Raw genomic sequence first — 19,091 nt, 5'->3', positions numbered from 1 at the left:
TATGAAATGAGTTTCAGAAATGGCCCTTGAAAGATACGTGCGAGGCCATCCTCAAAGGAATACATAACAAAATCTCTAGATTTTGTTTTTCTTCATTCAAAAACTGCTGAACGGATTTTGATGAACTAGTAAGCCTAATAGGTATTCATTCATTTAAAAACTGCTGAACGGATTTCAATGAACTAGTAAGCCTAATAGGTATTCATTAATTTAAAAACTGCTGAACAGATTTTGATGGAACTAGTAAGCCTAATAGAAGGTATCTATTCATTGATTCAAAAACTGCTGAACGGATTTTGATGAAACTAGTAAGCCTAATAGAAGGTACCTATTCAATCATTCAAAAACTGCTGAACGGATTTTGATAAACTAGTAAGCCTAATAGGTATCCATTTAAAAACTACTGAACAGATTTTGATGGAAGTAGTAAGCCTAATAGAAGGTATCTATTCATTCATTCAAAAACTGCTGAACGGATTTTGACGAAACTAGTAAGCCTAATAGAAGGTACCTATTCATTCATTCAAAAATTGCTGAACGGATGTTGATGAAACTAGTAAGCCTAAGAGAAAAGAACGTTGGCAGATTGTTTCTGATATTAGTTGCACTTTGCACCTATATTGTATTTATTGTTCATGGAAGTATGTATAAATGTGTATTCAGATAGTTTATCAAATAAAACCACAAAATGTAGACTTACATATTTATTAGAGATCTGAACAAAATAAGAAATTAAATTATATGTACAGTCTATGTTAAAACTAACTAAATTAGAGGTAAGTTAATAGGTACACACTTTGTTTTCGTTACATAGCTTATGTATGGTAAGTGAAAACTAAACAGTCAACAAGAACCACTTTCCTATGGCAGAACGACAGCAGTCAGCATTTAGTCAAGCGATGCAACAGAGCCTATTTAACTTACACGAAACGCTCAATTGAAACAAGAGAAAAATAAATAAAATATCTTTAAAATATGTGGATGCAAAAATCAGTCCATCCTTTAGTTAGGTATATGCCATTGCACACAATTACTAAATAAATAAAAAGTAACTTTGAATAAATAAACATATTGTACTTTTTATATCCTTGTTCAAAGCCCCAATTTAAAACTTAAAACAATAAAATATTGCTTCCTTTAAGCTATAATATTAAATCTGTGATATTACAAATGGTACAAAACTCTCAACTCCTCGAACACAGTTCGATATACGCTTCAACATAACAGCGACCATTCAATATTTTGTCCGTGTATACTCGGCCTTATAACAATATATTATTATGTATGACATTGCAAAAACAACAAAAACGTTGTTCACGACAAATACGTAGACAAAAATATTATTATGGATATACAAAAACGTTATATCTTATTACACTGAGTTGCTAAGGCACTCAACTACAATTTTTATTCTATAATAGAAAAAATGCACGAAGCAATAAGTTGTAAATAATATTCTGGGCGCGGAAGTAGGTATGTAATTAAAAAAAATGTGTAAACTCGTTCACCGACGCATGCAAAACAATCTGTTTCAATTCCAAAGGAGACTTAACCTAGTGTATAATACGAATAAATGTTTTTGTCACATTCCTATGGCCTGGTGGATACTGAACGATAGCAATGTGGGCTCCCGGCGCTCAGTTGGCCGCCACCGCCTCCGGCGCGCTCACCGCCGCCGCTGGTACGTCTGAGGGGAACAAAAGGAACATTGGTTAATAAATAATATCAGTCGTGTGAGACCAATGAGGGTTTTCGCGAATGAAAAATCCGCCAGATGGCAATACGTAGACGCGAGGTCCAAAATCCAAATGCTGCATGATTGGTTATTTTTGACATGACATTGGCAGATATGTCAAAATCCACCAATCACGCAGCAGTCAGACCCCACATCCACGTCCCGCCATCTAGCGGATCTATCATTCGCGAAAACCCTCATTCAGCCGAGCTAGGATGAGCGCCGTCATAAAATCTTATCGATGCTTCTATACGACAAATGTATGGGCCTATCGCGTAAAATCGATAACATAGCGCGATAAAAGCTTATTGCGGCGCGCATCCTAGGCCTACAGGACGTGCAGCCGAATTCATAGCTTCTTCAACTTCGGAACTGAAAGTTGTTAAACCAAAATTAAAACATATTCGCCATGCGAAAACGTAGACACTTGCCTCTTGTGTGGTATACAAACAAGCCACCCTGTATAATATAGCCGACATGAAATCGGCCACTTTGTACGCAGACGTATTTTTGTATCCAGTTGCTTCCACTTGAAATCATACGACTCGGTTTCCTGTGACGGTGTGTCTTAGTTAACAAAGTGTACTCGTTGGCGCAGCTCTGACTAAAGTTTAGGCAGATTTTTGACCGAAACTAGTAGTATTTGACACAAACTAGTAGACTACAGTATTTAAAACGTTAACACATACCATTGCTAGTCTTTGTAGGTGAATTGTGTGGTGAACTGTTTTGCGACTCGCTTGTGCTGCCCTCTGCTTCGCCGGTTTCGCCCGCCGATGACGTTGCCTGGAAAGTAACATTCGTTATTATTACTTGAACAAGACAACAGACTCTTCTAGCTATGTGCCCCGCCCACTGCCACTTGATTTTAGCGATTCTGCAGGTTATGTCAGTCACTCTGGTTCTCCTATATCCTCATTTCTGATTCGATCACGCAGGGAAACTCCGAGCATAGCACGCTCCATCGCTCTTTGGGTGACCTTGAGCCTTCTTATTAGGCCCATAGTAAGCGACCACGTCTCAGATACGTATACCATCACTCGCAACACACACTGGTCAGACTTTTGACTTTCGTCAAAGCAACACAGGCCATTAAGGACACAAATTTCTCTCGATTTAGGACTTCGATAGCCACCGGTAGTCCTCGACCGATGACCTTATAAGAGTAGCGGGAAGGCGCTCGATGCAGGCTCCACCAACCGGCCATTGTGAAAATAATTGGGGGAGGCCTATGTTCAGCAGTGGACGTCCTATGGCTGAAATGATGAGTAAGACTACCCTCTATAATTTACCAAGGAAAGTGGTGTCCTGCTCTATGCTAGCCAAAAAGTTCGGGGAAGCCTGTTCTCTTATAGGTGGCGGCGAAACATGAAATCTTTTAAATGAATCAGAAGACTCGAAAGCAATTACATTATCACAGGTAATACAGTAATTTTGCTACTCACCCTTGTCCTATTTCTGGGAATCCTGGCTTTGGGTCCTTTGGGCTCTTTGGCGGGGTCAAAGTGGCAGTCGAAAATCTCTATGAGCTCCTTAATGTCTTCCTCCTTCGCCGATACTGATAGCGAAGCCAATTGTTTCTCTAAACCTGGAATAAAAAAGAAAACAATTGTGTTAATAACACCAACTGCTCTGCTTCAAAGTAAACTGCGTGAAATAGACGACTCGAGAATGGAGATTTCTTTTTTTGGCAAATGTAGTGTAAGTCGTTGAGCAGACTCAATGGACTAATGGCTTTCAGAAGATAGCTGACAGCCAGCAACTGGATAAAAAAGGAGATCATGCCCTTGGGATGCTTTAGTTCAGCAGAGATGATGCTCTCACGCATATTTGGAGATTTATCTTTTACGCCTGTCATTGGCCAATACGGGCATCCTCTAGCTTATCGATGACAGTAGAAGATAGCCGACAGTGGCCTCTGGATGAAAAAGATTCGAGATCTTTAGAGCCCATTCTAAACTTATGCGGGTGTACGGAACGAGTGTCCGCTCCGTCTATTAGATGCACTGCTTAGTACTTTTTTGTTTAGGCATGTGTTGTAGCGTATGCGTATAGGGAAATTTTGTTCAGCACGCCTTCAGTTAGTATGCCATTTATTGACGCCATTTTTTTTGTTGACCGGCTACTCAAGTTCAATGGAGTCTAGTATCACTGCGACCGGTTCATTGACGCCTACCTTCCAGCTTGTGATCCTGCCAGGCACCGCGCAGCTGTTCATACAACAGTCCCGCGTCAGCCAATAAGCGTCGCAGCTGAGTGACGCGCTTGCGCTCCGGCCGCGCTGAGCGGAGCAGAGGCGCGAATACTGGCCGGAACGTGTTCTGTCTGGAAGAGGATAATTTTATGTTTAGTACGAGTAGTTCAAGATAGTGCGTTTAACTTTTGACTTATGTAAGAGCCCCTAACGGTAGCGTAATCTAGTAGAGTAGACGTTCGATGTTAGTTGGAGCACAAGAATACTGCGCTAACATCGCGGCTATGCGTGGTGCTGTCATATTTGCCTCCGGCGTGTTAGCGCAGTGCTATACTAACTGCAGTGCAGACAAGACGCGTGTCAAATTCTAGCTTAGGCCCATAGTCCTGGTTCAAACACTATCCGATTGGCGACGCAATGAGGCGGTAATAGTGCGGTTACGATTTGAATCAACATTGTACATTAGTACGAGAACCGTTCAGCAACCGTATAATCATCGCTGCCTGAACCAGGTCTTACGATTCCAACTTCCAACAGTAACTCTTGGGGTGAATTCACACACCACAGCGGCAGCGGTACCGGCACCGTCGCGTTCGCCATTTGTATAGTCGTTGTACGAGGACTCGCCGCCGCCGCCGTGACGTTGTGTGTAACAGTGTATCCCTCTTATTGCAGTTTCGTTTAAGTAATGTATAAACTAATAATAATTTCTCAAATGTTATAGTGTCATGCTTCTCAATCTGGACTGTTACTTAGCTTTATTATTAGTTTTTTTTTAAAGAGATAACTTGGAATTGTCATTCTCACTAAAATGTCTCTGGGGTGGTGGCTTAGTGAGGCGGGTCGTTACATTCCCTCTAATATGGTCGAGTAAAGCGATGGCTGGTTCACTCGTCATGTCTGTGAACAGGCGCTGCTTTCGGGGACTGGTCAATCCAAGTTATTCAAATTTATGTATGCGAGTCATTTCTACTAGTATCTTAATATGTAAGTCTAGATATTAGCACGTCACTACCTTGTTTAATGTACCACGCAATCTTGTATACCCATTCTTATAAGATACACCATACAAGAATGCATGGTAAATTCAGTGAACTGCTCCTGAATCGAATGTACCTACTACTACTATTTCTATTTATTTATATTATCCGGCAGACAGTGGTGACTGAGTTTGTTGCGGCGCTTCTTCTCAGCACTTGCCAAATGTTGGTCTCGAAGCGCTGGTAGGGTAAAAAGATTATGAGACATGTAGAGGCTCCTTAAGAGCAAAATGACGATTTGTAAGAACTATTTATTAGTCCAAACAAATAAAGAAATTTTGACTTTGACTTTGACTTTGCAGTGGCCTAACTCTCTGTTTGAGGGCGGCCAGCGCTTCGAGATCAGTGGCCACGGGGCGCGCCGTCTCCAGTCTCCACCATGTCCCGCCGCGCCCGAGCCTACCTGCTGCTCGCCCGGGACCAGCCCGATACAAGCCGGCTCGGCTGCACACTCCTGGACACTACGAGCTACAGTTACCTCTCGAGCAGCTGCTTGAGAGGCGCGGGGCACCTCTTGTTGCTCGCCTGCAACAGCCCGATGTAAGCCGGCTCGTCAACACACGCCCTGACACCGCAGCCACCTACATCTCCAGCAGTTGCCCTAAGGCTGATTTCAGAGTCGTTTGACCGGCGCCGGTCACACGTGCGCGCTCTCAATTACACGATAGTATTTGCTTTTGTTTCATAGACACGTCGTTCACACGTGCCGTTCGTGAGACTCGTTTCACAGCGCTCCGCCGGTCATGCGCGCACTCTTGAGACGCGCTGGCCGACGGCGCGTGCCGCCAGCGTTACTTTGAAACCAGTCTAAGGGCTATATTTCACCGGGACACCATGGCTATTCCGCGCAACACCCTGCTAAGACGCTTAATTTTGTTAGTGTGTGCGTGCGCGCCGCATACGTATTGGCGCGCTCGGTGCGTTTCTAAGAAGATGACTTACTCATTTGTATTTACTCTGGTTCTTAGCCTTACTCTGAAAGCAGCCTAACACAGCAGCGGCCTACCTCTCGAGCAGCTGCTTGAGCGCCGCCAACGCCTCAAGCTCAGTGGCCACGGGCCGCGCCCACACGCGCGCCGTCTCCACCATGTCCCGCCGCGCCCGAGCCTACCTGCTGCTCGCCCGGGACCAGCCCGATACAAGCCGGCTCGGCTGCACACTCCTGGACACTACGAGCGGCTCACAGTCACCTCTGATGCTCGCCTGGAGACTAGCCCCATGCAAGCCGGCTCGGCAACACACTCCTGGGCACTGTAGTGACCTACATCTGCAGCGGTTTGCGCCCGCAGCGTGCGCGGTTGTATGCGGTTCCCGCGGCACCGGCGGGCGACTAGTAGAATCGCGCGGGCCGCGGTAACCGCAGCCTCGGCGGTTTTCACCCGCGCTCTGAGATCGATCGGCGCGATTTGAAATCGCGTGAAAATCGCGCCGTGAGTTCTTAGCCTTAGGCCCGGAACACACGGTGAAACGCAATTGCAACGAAACTGCAACGATCAGTTTGAAACCGGTTTGAAAAGGTCGCGTCATGTGTGGTCTCTCAACGGAATCTATGGCAGAAACTTAGATGCAACTCAAAAGTAACTAGAAGTTGCAGTTTCGTTGCAATTGCGTTTCACCGTGTGTTCTGGGCCTTCCTCTGAAAGCAGCCTAGCACAGCAATGGCCTACCTCTCGAGCAGCTGCTTAAGCGCCGCCAACGCCTCAAGCTCGGTAGCCACGGGGCACCTCTTGTTGCTCGCCTGCACCAGCCCGATGTAAGCCGGCTCGGCAACACACGCCCTGACACCGCAGCCACCTACATCTCCAGCAGTTGCCCTAAGGCTGATTTCAGAGTCGTTTGACCGGCGCCGGTCACACGTGCGCGCTCTCAATTACACGATAGTATTTGCTTTTGTTTCATAGACACGTCGTTCACACGTACCGTTCGTGAGACTCGTTTCACAGCGCTCCGCCGGTCATGCGCGCACTCTTGAGACGCGCTGGCCGACGGCGCGTGCCGCCAGCGTTACTTTGAAATCAGCCTAAGGGCTATATATTTATACAAACCGCGCTCGGTGCGTTTCTAAGAAGATGACTTACTCATTTGTATTTACTCTGGTTCTTAGCGTTACTCTGAAAGCAGCCTAACACAGCAGTGGCCTACCTCTCGAGCAGCTGCTTGAGCGCCGCCAACGCCTCAAGTTCAGTGGCCACGGGCCGCGCCCACACGCGCGCCGTCTCCACCATGTCCCGCCGCGCCCGAGCCTACCTGCTGCTCGCCCGGGACCAGCCCGATACAAGCCGGCTCGGCTGCACACTCCTGGACACTACGAGCTACAGCAGGCCTGGCTCACTCCGCGCGGTACATCCGATAATTACCTACAGCGAAGCGCCCCGCCGGCGGGTATTATATCAGTCGAGTGTCACGCGCGCGCCCGTCAGGACGCTGGCGTGCGTTGTAGTAACTAATTCTATGATCGAAGTATTATTTAAAAATGGACATAAAGAGAAAGAAATATTATTGTGCGGCGTTCGGATGTTTAAATTCGAAAAGAAATCTACCGGATTTATCTTTTTTTTCGCTTCCCAAAGATGCTGAAAGGTATGTTGACCATGTAGGTAATCAATAATTCTTAGGATAGTATAGGAACCTAACCTACCATGACTACTGCTCAGAATGCGTTCGTTCGTTTCAGCCGAAATAAATGACGTCCACTGCTGGGCAAAGGCCTCTCCCAAGGTTTTCCATAATGAATGCGTACTTACCTACATACGTACCTCATAACAAATAAGTAGATTAATTATTTTTTTACTAGACACTACTAGACAGCAACCCTAACAGCGTAAGAAGAGTTCAGAGGCACGCGATAGAAAGAGACAAAACTTGTAGGTGAATAAAATTGTAGGTACGTAGTGCTGTGCGAGCTGAATTCCACTGTATCGCGTCGTAGCAAGACTCGCATTTATTTAAATCGTCTTGCGGAGTAATCCTTCTGTACCTGTACTATTACTTATTCTGTGGCTACAGTTACCTCTCGAGCAGCTGCTTGAGCGCCGCCAACGCCTCAAGTTCGGTGGCCACGGGCCGCGCCCACACGCGCGCCGTCTCCACCATGTCTGCGCTGGCGCCCGCGCCGCCGCCCTCGCCGCCCGCGCCTACTTCTTGCTGCTCGCCTGGTGGACAAAGATATCTATAAATAAATTACTGTTAAGTTAATACTCCTTCACTACACTGCGTTTATTCATCGATATGAAATTTCAATCTGACTGTAATCCCCAGCTTGACACATCCGCAAATTATCCAATACAAACGGTCTTTTCAGCTAAAAAACGTCCACAGTAGTTAGGACATAGTCAGATCAGAAGATCACTGCCGCCAAGAGGATCGTGGAGCGTTTTGAGCAGGGTACATTGTTATATGTAGTTCGTTTCATCCACGAAGACGCGCGGGGTCGAGGGAAGCTAGGAGCATGATCCGACCAATCCGAGCGTCATCATTCACCACCCCGCGCTTCCCTCGACCCCGCGAACGAACTATAACAATGTACCCTGCTCAAAACGCTCCACGATCCTATAGGCGGCAGTGACGCGCTCTTCGCCGTCATCTTGTGTTGTCGGCATAGCAGGATTCGCCGACAGGTAAACCCTGCTACAATGGCCTTGGACGCTCCTGCAGCTTATACATATTTTACAACAACTTACCCTGCGCAAGATGCTCCACGATCCTATAAGCCGCAGTGGCGCGGTCTAGCGCGCTATCCACCGACAGCGAGTCGGCATCTAGCAGCACACGGGCTAGCACACGCAGCGACACCGACTTGACCGTCGTCTTGCACTTGTCGGTGAAGTCTGCATAGTAACAACTTACCCTGCGCCAAGTGCTCCACGATCCTATAGGCTGAAGTGCCGTTGTTTTCACCGACAATGTCGGCGTAGTTGCCGGCGAACCTGCCTTTGTCCTGTAGCTTTTATTTGTCTTACAACAACTTACCCTGCGCCAAGTGCTCCATGATTCTGTAGGCTGAAGTGGCGCGGTCTTCACCGTCAATTGTCGGCGAAGGTGTCGGCGAAATCTGTAGAGCAACAACTTACCCTGCGCAAGATGTTCCACGATCCTATAAGCCGCAGTAGCGCGGTCTAGCGCGCTATCCACCGACAGCGAGTCGGCATCTAGCAGCACACGGGCTAGCACGCGCAGCGACACCGACTTGACCGTCGTCTTGCACTTGTCGGCGGCCAACGCGTAGCTGTCGGCGAAACCGGCCACGATGGTCTTGAATCGGTCCAGCAGCTTGTACCTTGACGAAAAAGAAAACCATATGTTAAAGTCCGTATGTGTCGTCATAGTAAATAATAATCGGTAAGTGTCTGAAGGGAGAGGGAGTCCCAATGGCGAATTTGCTTTCATCGCCGATAATCACAGCAAAAATCTGTTCAGTCTTCGGTCTGATCGCATGATAGATTAAATAAAAAAAAGTGTCTGCAACAAACTGAAAGTGCCGTAAACGAACTAAAGTCGCTGACATATCCCGTCAGATTAGTAGACTGAAGTGGCGATGCAATGGGCAGGGCACATAGTACGCAGAACATCGGTTCTGCGTACTATGTGACCGATGGGACAGCAAGGCAAGGTTCTGAAGTGGAGGCCACGTACCGGAAAGCGCAGCGTGGGACCTCCACCCACAAACTTAAAGATAGAAAAGGCGCCAGATGCAGGTCGCTACTAACCAGTCAATCTGGAAATCATTGGGGGACAGGAACATAGGCCATGTTCAGCAGTGGGCATCCAGTAGTTGAATAATGTGCTCTTTCTTCAAATTGAACTTCACTGGTTGGGTTTTTTATTGGCAGTCAAGCTGTAGATCCCGACAACACAGAAGTTGCAGCGGTGGGAACGAGAGGTGGAAATAGTCCCGTGCTTTCTTCAGTGTTACCTGGTGAGCGCCTCGAGCAGCATGGTAGGGCTGAGGCGTCGCGGCTCGTGGTAGATGAGGATGACGCTGCCGTCGCCTTTTTCCTTCTCCAGCCAATCCAGGAAGTCGGACAGCGCGGAGATCTCAGACTTTGTCTTCAGAATCTGTGCAAAGATATCCAAGTGAAAGCTTTTATTCAGTACTTAGGTCCCCAATGGAGGAGGGAATACAATGGAAGTAGTGTCATTTACTTATACGCGACCCCTGACAGTTCACGCGACCTGTCATTTCCCTATGATATGGCGATCTGCACGCGTTGGTGTGGTTGAAGCATAATACAGTCGAATGGGTAATCAGATCAAAATTAATTATACAAGATAGCATGTCAAGCTAAACACTGCGGTATCTTAGCAGTTGTAAAAATGCTACTTTACAAAACAGGCATTATTAATTTTTATCAAATAACAAACTGCAACAGTGACCAATACAGGATTTACTGATAATTTAATCCGGAAATATGTTTTTTATCATGCCATTTATAATTAAAATTCAAACTGCCTGGATAATGATGACAATATTGACAATACATGATGAGTTCATTTTGACCTGACCGCTGTCCGCAGAACATATCGAGCCGCTGGAATCATTGTAGGTTCTTTTACGGAGACTAACCTAACACACTGGGCTGGACACCTAACAAGGTACAAAGACAGAAGATAGACTATGACATAAACAAAATGGAAAGGACCAAAGGGGAAGAGCAAGGTTGGTAGGCCCAAGGAAAGGTGGGCTGATGAGAGCAGCAGGCAACAACTGGCTTGATCTAGCCCAGGACAGGCAAAAGTCTCCACAGATGGAAGAGGCGTTTGCCCACACAGGGCAAGAATTAGCAAAATATTTTTATTTTATTTTAGGCGTCTGTGTGTTTACGTGGCGTGGGCAGGCCTCCCACTAGGTGGACCGACGATCTGATGAAGAAGGTCGCGGGAGGTGCCTGGATGCGAGCGGCGCAGGACCGGTTTTGTGGAAATCCTTGGGGGTCCTTGCATGTCTTTCAGCTGATACAAACAATTTTATTTGATTTATTTTATAACTTACTAACCTTATGAGTAACGGTATCCTTGAGCATCCGGTAGCGGCCGACGGTGACGACCCGCACGTTGTGGCGCCTCCGCGCTCCCGGGTTCAAGTCCCCGTAGGGCATGATGTACTGAGAGTACGTCTGCTTCGGAGTGTACGCTGCTATCTGGCATATCTGCGGATAAAATGTATGTTTTAGCTTCTATGGACTCAAATCTGATATCAATCTACAAACAAGCTTGGAACCTGAGTGACCAAGGGCACGTTAAGACTAGGCGCAGACCACCAACTTTTAGTTGGCCGATAGTTGGGCCCAAGTCTAATTTGTATGAAGAATCAAAATTAGGAATGGCATGCCTTGACTTTGCAGAATGGACCAATTCTATAGTGAGAGTTGACTCTCAATGAAGTTAGCATTGAGAGCACTTAAATCAGTGTGGCATGGATTGTGGTTTTATGTAGGCGATTGTGTGAAGGAATGTCAGAGTAATCTATGTTACTGCGGTTCTAAAATCATCCATTGATCAATCTATCAAAACAAGTTCACTGCGTGTCAAAACAACGGCTTCTTGACACTAAATTATAAATGGGAAAGTTCCTTTGTTTGTTTCTTACTTTTTCATACCAAATCAACAAAGGGTCATAAATAAATCTTATAATAGAGTTTTGAAAATGATCTCATCATCCAATAAATAAAGTTATACCACATACACTGTCCATTTTATCACCAAAACAGGGAAATGACTGTTACAAAAAATAAAATTCTATAAGGAAAATAGGTAATGAAAGGTTGTATGTAAAACCCATCACTCTAACACAAGAGGTTTACCTAATAGGCTAGATGACAAAATTTCAATTAGGTATTTGTCCGTCAGACAGATAATTAGAAAATATTAGACTCATATTTTTTATTTTCTTTCATAATTAAATAATAACAGTGCTACATCGAGTTGAAATGGCGCGATACGTCATGCTTGAGTAGAATTTTTACTCAAAAGTGACGTCACGCGACATTTCAACTCAATATAATACTGTAATTATTAGATTATAAAAAAAAAATAAAAAATATGAGTAATATTTTCTAATTATCTGTCTGACGGACTAAATAGAATTTCGATTTCATTACCCAGTCATCATCCCTATTGGTTGGTTGGTATTCTATTGGCATTATTAACTAAACTATACTTGGTTATAACCTACCCAGGCGCGGATCCAGCCCTCAAAAAAGGTTGTGGGCACAGCCACCAAAAATTGGCAAAGTGAGAGTTGATTGGAGTACGAACTCACGCTCGATTTTTTAAAGGCTCATCAGTCAGCCGTTTTTATCATCAGTTATCGATCTTATCAATAGATCATAATTAAAATAAGCAAATTAGGGTTGTGGGCATACCGACAACAGTGGATCCGCACTTGAACGTACCTAGACCATGTAACATTGTTTTGAAGTTAGCAATAATTGTTTACCAATATTTGCTATTAACCATTTCAGTCTCTTGACATATTTATCGAATCCATAATATATGTAGGTATAACACCCACACTGTGTACAAATCTTTGTACATATTTGCTTAAAATATCCAAGCAAACTACTCAATTTGCTTTTAATGTAAAGAAGCCATAGATAAAAATAAGAGGTCATTGTGTGGGACTGATAAGATACAGAAGTATATTGAAGTGAATACAAAGTTCTAAACAATCTTAATTGCTTAGCACAATTAGTTATTGTTTAGTTTTATCTAAAGTCTTTAATTATGATGACTCACAGCTTCAAGACTTATTTACATAAAGTTTTAGGCAAAAGCCATTTTTAAAACCAAACATGCTTGAAGATTATTTAAAATTTAGGATTGGCACAGCAATTTATTCAAAAGTATACAAAAATGCTTGTTCTCAAGGTAAAAAATGACCTAACAACTAACAGTGTGACATGATGGTAATTTTTTCCTAGCAAGTAACAGTATTAATCAATACGGTGTGACGGTGCAAAAAAAAACTTTGGAATAAATGGTAATTGAAAACGTACCTCGTCAATAAGTCTTCTGCCGGTGGTGTCCATGTCCCAGCCAACCAGCGAGTACTTGCCCGGAGGAAGCCCCGCTGGCTTCTCGGCCAGCGCTGGAGGCAACTCCGTGGGAGCCTCCACCTCTCCACCGTTCACCTTTGATTCTGTCACCATGGCCATGAACACTATTTACACTGTGGACAAAAAAAAAGTTGTATTAAAAAATCTTCCTTCTACACCTAAATGATCAGATTGTTAACAATGTTAATCATTTTTATTGGCAAGAGTCAAATTAATATTAGCTGCATTTCAGAATTACACAAATACATTTCAGTTTGAACATGATCAATCACAGATCGCATGCAGTACACTCATTTGGATTTGAGAGATGTGGGTAGTTGAATAACTTCATTGTCCCAATAATGTACCATACATTTTATTGTAATTTTACCGATAGATAGATCTACTGCTACTACCCTAAAATTAGTGTCGACTATTACTCTCTCTAGGGGTCTTTTTGTATTTATTTGGATAACACCTGTCACATTAATTATTTAGAATTGTGGGTAGATGAAAAAAAAGCTTTTACTAAGATTATCCTATGAATATTATAAAAAGAATTGTACATAATCAACCATAGATAAGATTGTTTATCAGTTATTAACCCAATAACTAAAATGAATAAAGTTAAGGTGGATTTCACAAACAATCTTTCTGCTTTCAGTCCACAGGTGGGCAAAGCTTTTTCCAGTTGACTGCAGTCCCATAAAACATCCATTATTCAATGCTCATGTTGATTTTGCTATCTACCATTGATAACCTAGTTTAGGTGGAGGATATCTTTGTGATCTATTGAGTACCACCACCAAAGCAACCACAGTGAAAAAATGTGTTAATCGGTTGATTACACATCAAACCGATAACTCATTGCAAGAAATTAACACCCACTGAAAGACATAACCGGTAGCCAGAAATAATCGATCATGTGAAAACACAATGATTAATCCAGCGACACACCAGCAAGATGCTAATTAGCCATTACAATGGCTACGCCAGAAAAGTCTTACAATGGTATTCAGAAAGGAGTTTAGTCAAAAATGTAATTAGAATTAGCAAAAATTACGGAAAACTTAAAATCGGGACACGTGGCGGTCTTTTTCTAGAGACATTTTGCCCCACCCCTGCGTGTCAAAATAACAAAATAATAAACTTACGTCTCAAATGCGACGCCGATTAATTGTTGGTAAACAATATTTTTGAACAGCAGTCGATCTACGCTGCCCTTCGAACGCTGCAAAGTAAAATAATTTGTAAAAATATCACAAAATCTCAGCACGTGTGCGGCAAATGGCAAACCGCAATAGCAAGCAATAGTGATGTCCAATGATATCGCAATCGAACAACCTGTAATTTTATGTTGATCATAATCGAATTTGAGTTACAAGTCAAATGCGATCCTAAAATAATTTTACAACTTTACAACTGTTGCAAAATTACAAACAATACATTGTTACCAATGAAAAAATTAGGAATCGAAGCATTTTTACTACGCTTTATCTAATCAATCAATTTAAATTTAATAAAATATACTTTTACCATAACCCAAATTAAATTCTCGGAATTCTCTAGTCTAGATTGTTTGTGTTGTGAACTTGTGATTGCATCCACAAATAGTGTCTTTCAGCTGATTCGACTGTCTTATTACTACAATCCATAACTGTGACTACAACACTAGTAAGTGACGTATTTGACGCTGCGTTCATAACATGAAGCTACAGATAAAAATGGAGGCCACACTCCGAATACCTACTTGAAGCACAAACTATGTATCACTATCTCGCTCTCTGTGGGCAGACTCTCTCTTTCTAAATAAACAAAAAATATAAAGGAGAATGCCCAAAAGTGGTATCGCTCGAAATCTAATTGTACATTGAGGGTACCACACCGTAAATTCCTTTCTTCATTTGTAATGATTTGCGAAAGTAGTAAGAAATTGTAAAACCTCCGGAATAAAATCCGATTTTAATAAAAAGTATTGTAACAATGAGCTGCAATCAGCAACAGCTATCACCGAGCAACGACACTACGTAGTTCGCACGGTTGTCAATAGATGGCGCTGTTCGTAGTTAGCTCGCGATATCATTTGATTTTTTCCTGTCCTTAAGTAGTCAGGGCTAACCACGAATCCCTTTCCCCTTGCAAAATGGTATAAATAACATTGGTATGCACGCAAGATTATTTTGTGTTTATATCTGATCCTTATCAAATAACGCTAGCTTTGGCGTAGCTAGGGTTTTTTTTAGGCAGGGTAACTATCCACAAATATAAAACAAGTATTCTAAGGTAAAACCTGTAGCTATGCCAATGGACACCATTCATTTCACTTAAACCAAAATTACGTCAAAGTCCGGAGTTTTATAAAAAAAAAAATAACTGTGCCAAATAGTCCTGTATGCATACTATAAATTAAGCTTTATTCGATTAATGTACAATGAATTTGATAGCGATACCAACTCCCATAGTCACTTGGGCATTCTCCTTTGCTCAAATTCAATGAAACTCAATGTAAAATCTTTATTTCTTGACATAGGTATAATTAAAAATGATAAGTGTAAATACTGGTAAAACGTTAAGAAGAAATTACTGTAAAAAATGTGAAAAATGTTTACAATGATCCAATGTCGGAAATCACGAAATAAACACTTACGCGTGGAATCTTATGTCACTTCCAGGACACCACGTACTACCGCAACCACGCACTACAAAATTTTGCATCATTTCTTGTGATAAAACAATGATTATTTCCCGTAAACAATCTCAAACGAAATTAACTGCATAATAAACAAAATAGTAAACAACCGCCATGATGGGCCGGATTGGGCCGATGTTGTCACATGGTACCGATTCCCCAGGAATTGGGATTGTAATTCCCTGATTCGCCAACACATTAAACCTAAACGGCAGACAATTTTGTGATTTTTAATTCAACTAGGTAATCGTAGTTCAAATATTTAATTATTTATTTGTTTAACTTATGATTTGGTTAGGGAATTGGCTATTTCGAAGAATTTACTAGGAGATTTAAATCAGGAGATAGCAATACTACAGTTCACACTAAAAAGAGAGGTAGGGCCACAGAGAGCGAAATAGATATAAGTAGGTATTTGACTCAAGTTTTTATTCCAAGTTTGCCCTCCATTTTTATCTTTAGCTTCATGGTTCATAATCAGCTTTTTTTTTTTTTTTTTATTTTATATTATGGCTATGCTATGCCTCTTGCCAGTGTCGAGTTAAAAACGGGGAAACGGGAATTAAAAGGAAAAATGCCTACTTTCGGAATTTGGAAAGGAATTAATGATCAGGAAAATGAGGAATATACAGGAGATATTTATATAATATACATACGTTTATACAAAAATCAAAGCTTTATATTATTTACAGTTATAAACTTGGCTATACAATTATACAACAGGATCTTTATGGAAAAGGAGAGACATTATAGAAGACGGGAAAGGAATGTGTAAGGAAGAGAGTTCCCGAAGGAAAGCAGAGCGGTCAAAACTAGGACAGGAGAAGAAAATATGGTTGATAGTGCCTGAATCAGTGCCACACTCACAAGAATCATCATTAATGATATGGAGTCTTGCGAGGTGAGAGGGTGTACACGTGTGACCCAACCTCATGCGTATGATAGATGAAGAAACTCTCTTATCAAATTTCAACTTGAAAAACCAAGGCTTTGTAGGTATTTGTGGCTGAAGAAGTGAAAAAAGAAAGCCTTTTGATTTGCAACTAATTTCCCAATCCGATTGCCAGGAAGAGTTTAAAGAAAGTTTGGGCAATGCTAGGAGATCATGACAATAACTCTGATAGGGAAACAAATCTCCACAGGAGACCGCCTCATTGGCAAGACGATCTGCAATTTCGTTACCTCTTATCCCACAGTGACTAGGAATCCAGGCGAAACAAACATTCAGGTCAAGTGAAATACATTCATAAAATAACTTTCTAATATCATATATTACAGGGTACTGGTTTCTGGATTTGTATTCTGTGCGACATACTGCGTTCAACAAATTATTTTTCCAATAAAATGTAGGCCATCCACCCAATTTTTTCTTTCTTTCTTTCAAAAAGGTTGTGGCCAAATTAAAACGAGTAAGTTATAAAATTCCGAATCCTATTTCTATCAGATGGATTTTATGTAAAAATATAAAGGAATATAAATGAGAAAAAATGCTGCCCGCGTAAAATTGGTATTCTTACCGTTTACAGCCTTTTACCTCCTTTAAAACTTTTATTTCATTACCGGCTCTTTATTACCGGTACCACTGCTCTCAACCTATGAAGATCGATTCATTTAAAATATTGTAGGTATGTATCGCCAATTGAAAACCAACAATCTTCTTCTTCTTGGAATTTTTTGGAATCGTCAAGAAAATTTAGTTGAAAAACTAGAAGAACAAATTGACATGATTTGAAGTCTGACAATTACTTTTGTTTATGAATGTATGTTTGTCAAGTTTAGGTTCCTAAAAGGTTTAAGTCACTACTTGTCTCAACTAATAATTAGTAAAGGTCGCACAACGTGAGTTGAGGCCATCAACACAAGCAAAGATTGCTGTACTTTACGCTCTCTACGCTGAGCCGCGGCCGTCCTGCATAATCGGTCTGAGGACAACTGTTTCTGTCTCGCTTCGCTTCGCTTCTCGCTTGCAGACATTTAACAAGAACTAGAGTTTGAACTTGCATAATAAATAATTATGTAGGGTGACGGCACCAGTAATGGACACGGCACCAATTATGGACATTTTTTTCGCTGATCGAATTTATTAAGCAACTGTCGCAACATTTTGAACTGGTAACACTAAAATCACAATCAATAGACGTTTGGGCTATCATTTTGACACACGTCACCAAAATCGGCCACTTTGTTTTAAGATAGCTGCGAAGTGAAATCTCGTTGCGCGCGGTGGTCATGAAAATCCGTTTATACTATTGAAATCGTTTAGGAAGTGAGTACATATTTCGGCTGAACCATTTAAGAACCTAGTAAGGGACATGTTTTCAGATTTTCGTTTTTTATCATAAAGCTACATAATATTAAGGTACCTACCGAATACAAAGACAGAAATTGCGATCAAACAACTAGAAGCCTAAAAGGCAAGGGACTCCAAACCTAGTAACTACACCACAAACCCAATTTGACCATTTTAAAAAACCAGTAAGTAACATAAACCATTTCGAAACCTAGTAAGTGCATGAACATACTAGGTTTTATAATGGTCAATGTGCCTTACTGGGAAATGAAAATTCGTGTCCACCCACCTCCCGACCATAAAAAACCTAGCATCACTGGCAACACACACTGATCAAAGACTTTTGTCTTGAGACACTGCGGTATTTCGGACGTGAGAATATTGCGAAGCTTCCCGAACGCTACCCAGCCGAGTTGGATTCGACGATTGACCTCTTTCTCGAAGTTGGACCTACCTAACTGGACTGTTTGTGCTAGGTACCTATACATAATTGTCAACAACTTCGAGTGTAGTGTCTCCAACCTTCAGAGGAGTGGGAACAACACGGGTATTTGACATGATTTTTGTCTTGTTCATGTTCATTTTAAGACCCACTTGTTGAGAGGCTCTACTGAAGCCATCGAGCGTTGTGCTTAGATCCTCCACGGTCTCAGCCATGACTACGATATCGTCCGCTAAACGAAGGTGGGTGATATACTCGCCGTTGATATTTATGCCGAATCCGCTCCAGTCCAGAAGCTTAAAAACATCTTCCAGGGCGGTGGTGAATAATTTCGGACGTAGACATGGCTCAGAAGTGAGATAGGTCTATAGTTTTTAACAAGATTTTGTCGTCTTTTTTGAAGAAGAGTATCACCACACTTCTGTGCCATGCCGTAGGCGTTTTTCCCTCGAGTATGACGGAATCGAACAGCCTCTGAAGATCCTTTTACCGGCGTTCCGCCTGCTTTTAGAAGCTCAGCCGTGATTCCATCATCACCCGGTGCCTTGATGTTTTTCAGCTGCTTGAGAGCCATTCTAATCTCGTACAGACTGACGTCCGGGATATCTTCGGTGTAGTGTCGGGTCAATCTAGCTCTTGGCTCTCCGGCTAGATTTGTGACAGGTATA

General features: G+C 42.5%; 1 protein-coding gene across 1 annotated transcript; it reads right to left on the bottom strand.

Annotated features, from left to right (window-relative positions):
* Window positions 1-689: 689 nt before the first annotated feature.
* LOC135083371 (maternal protein exuperantia) lies at window positions 690-14,320 on the bottom strand. The gene is made up of 10 exons (XM_063978112.1): window positions 14,157-14,320; window positions 12,964-13,136; window positions 10,963-11,115; window positions 9,882-10,024; window positions 9,040-9,245; window positions 7,980-8,121; window positions 3,912-4,060; window positions 3,181-3,323; window positions 2,425-2,521; window positions 690-1,687 (listed from the first exon to the last, which is right to left on the bottom strand). The coding sequence occupies exons 2-10, from the start codon at window positions 13,120-13,122 to the stop codon at window positions 1,638-1,640; spliced, it is 1,242 nt and encodes a 413-aa protein (XP_063834182.1). The 5' UTR covers window positions 13,123-13,136; window positions 14,157-14,320; the 3' UTR covers window positions 690-1,637.
* Between the last annotated feature and the right edge of the window lie 4,771 nt (window positions 14,321-19,091).

The sequence above is a fragment of the Ostrinia nubilalis genome, chromosome 23 (assembly GCF_963855985.1).
Source record: "Ostrinia nubilalis chromosome 23, ilOstNubi1.1, whole genome shotgun sequence".
NCBI classification, from domain to species: Eukaryota; Metazoa; Arthropoda; class Insecta; order Lepidoptera; family Crambidae; genus Ostrinia; species Ostrinia nubilalis.
The sequence above is the reverse complement of the archived record's forward strand: the minus strand, read 5'-3'. Positions and strand labels throughout refer to the sequence as shown.

Bases quoted from the DNA above. Each gene is read 5' to 3' on its own strand.
- LOC135083371 (XM_063978112.1), bottom strand. From the start codon at position 13,122: ATGGCCATGGTGACAGAATCAAAGGTGAACGGTGGAGAGGTGGAGGCT. The intron at 10,025-10,962 runs GTTAGTAAGTTA...ATCTTTGCACAG, and splicing joins AGGATACCGTTACTCATAAG to ATTCTGAAGACAAAGTCTGA. The intron at 1,688-2,424 runs GTATGTGTTAAC...TGTTCCCCTCAG, and splicing joins ACCTACAAAGACTAGCAATG to ACGTACCAGCGGCGGCGGTG.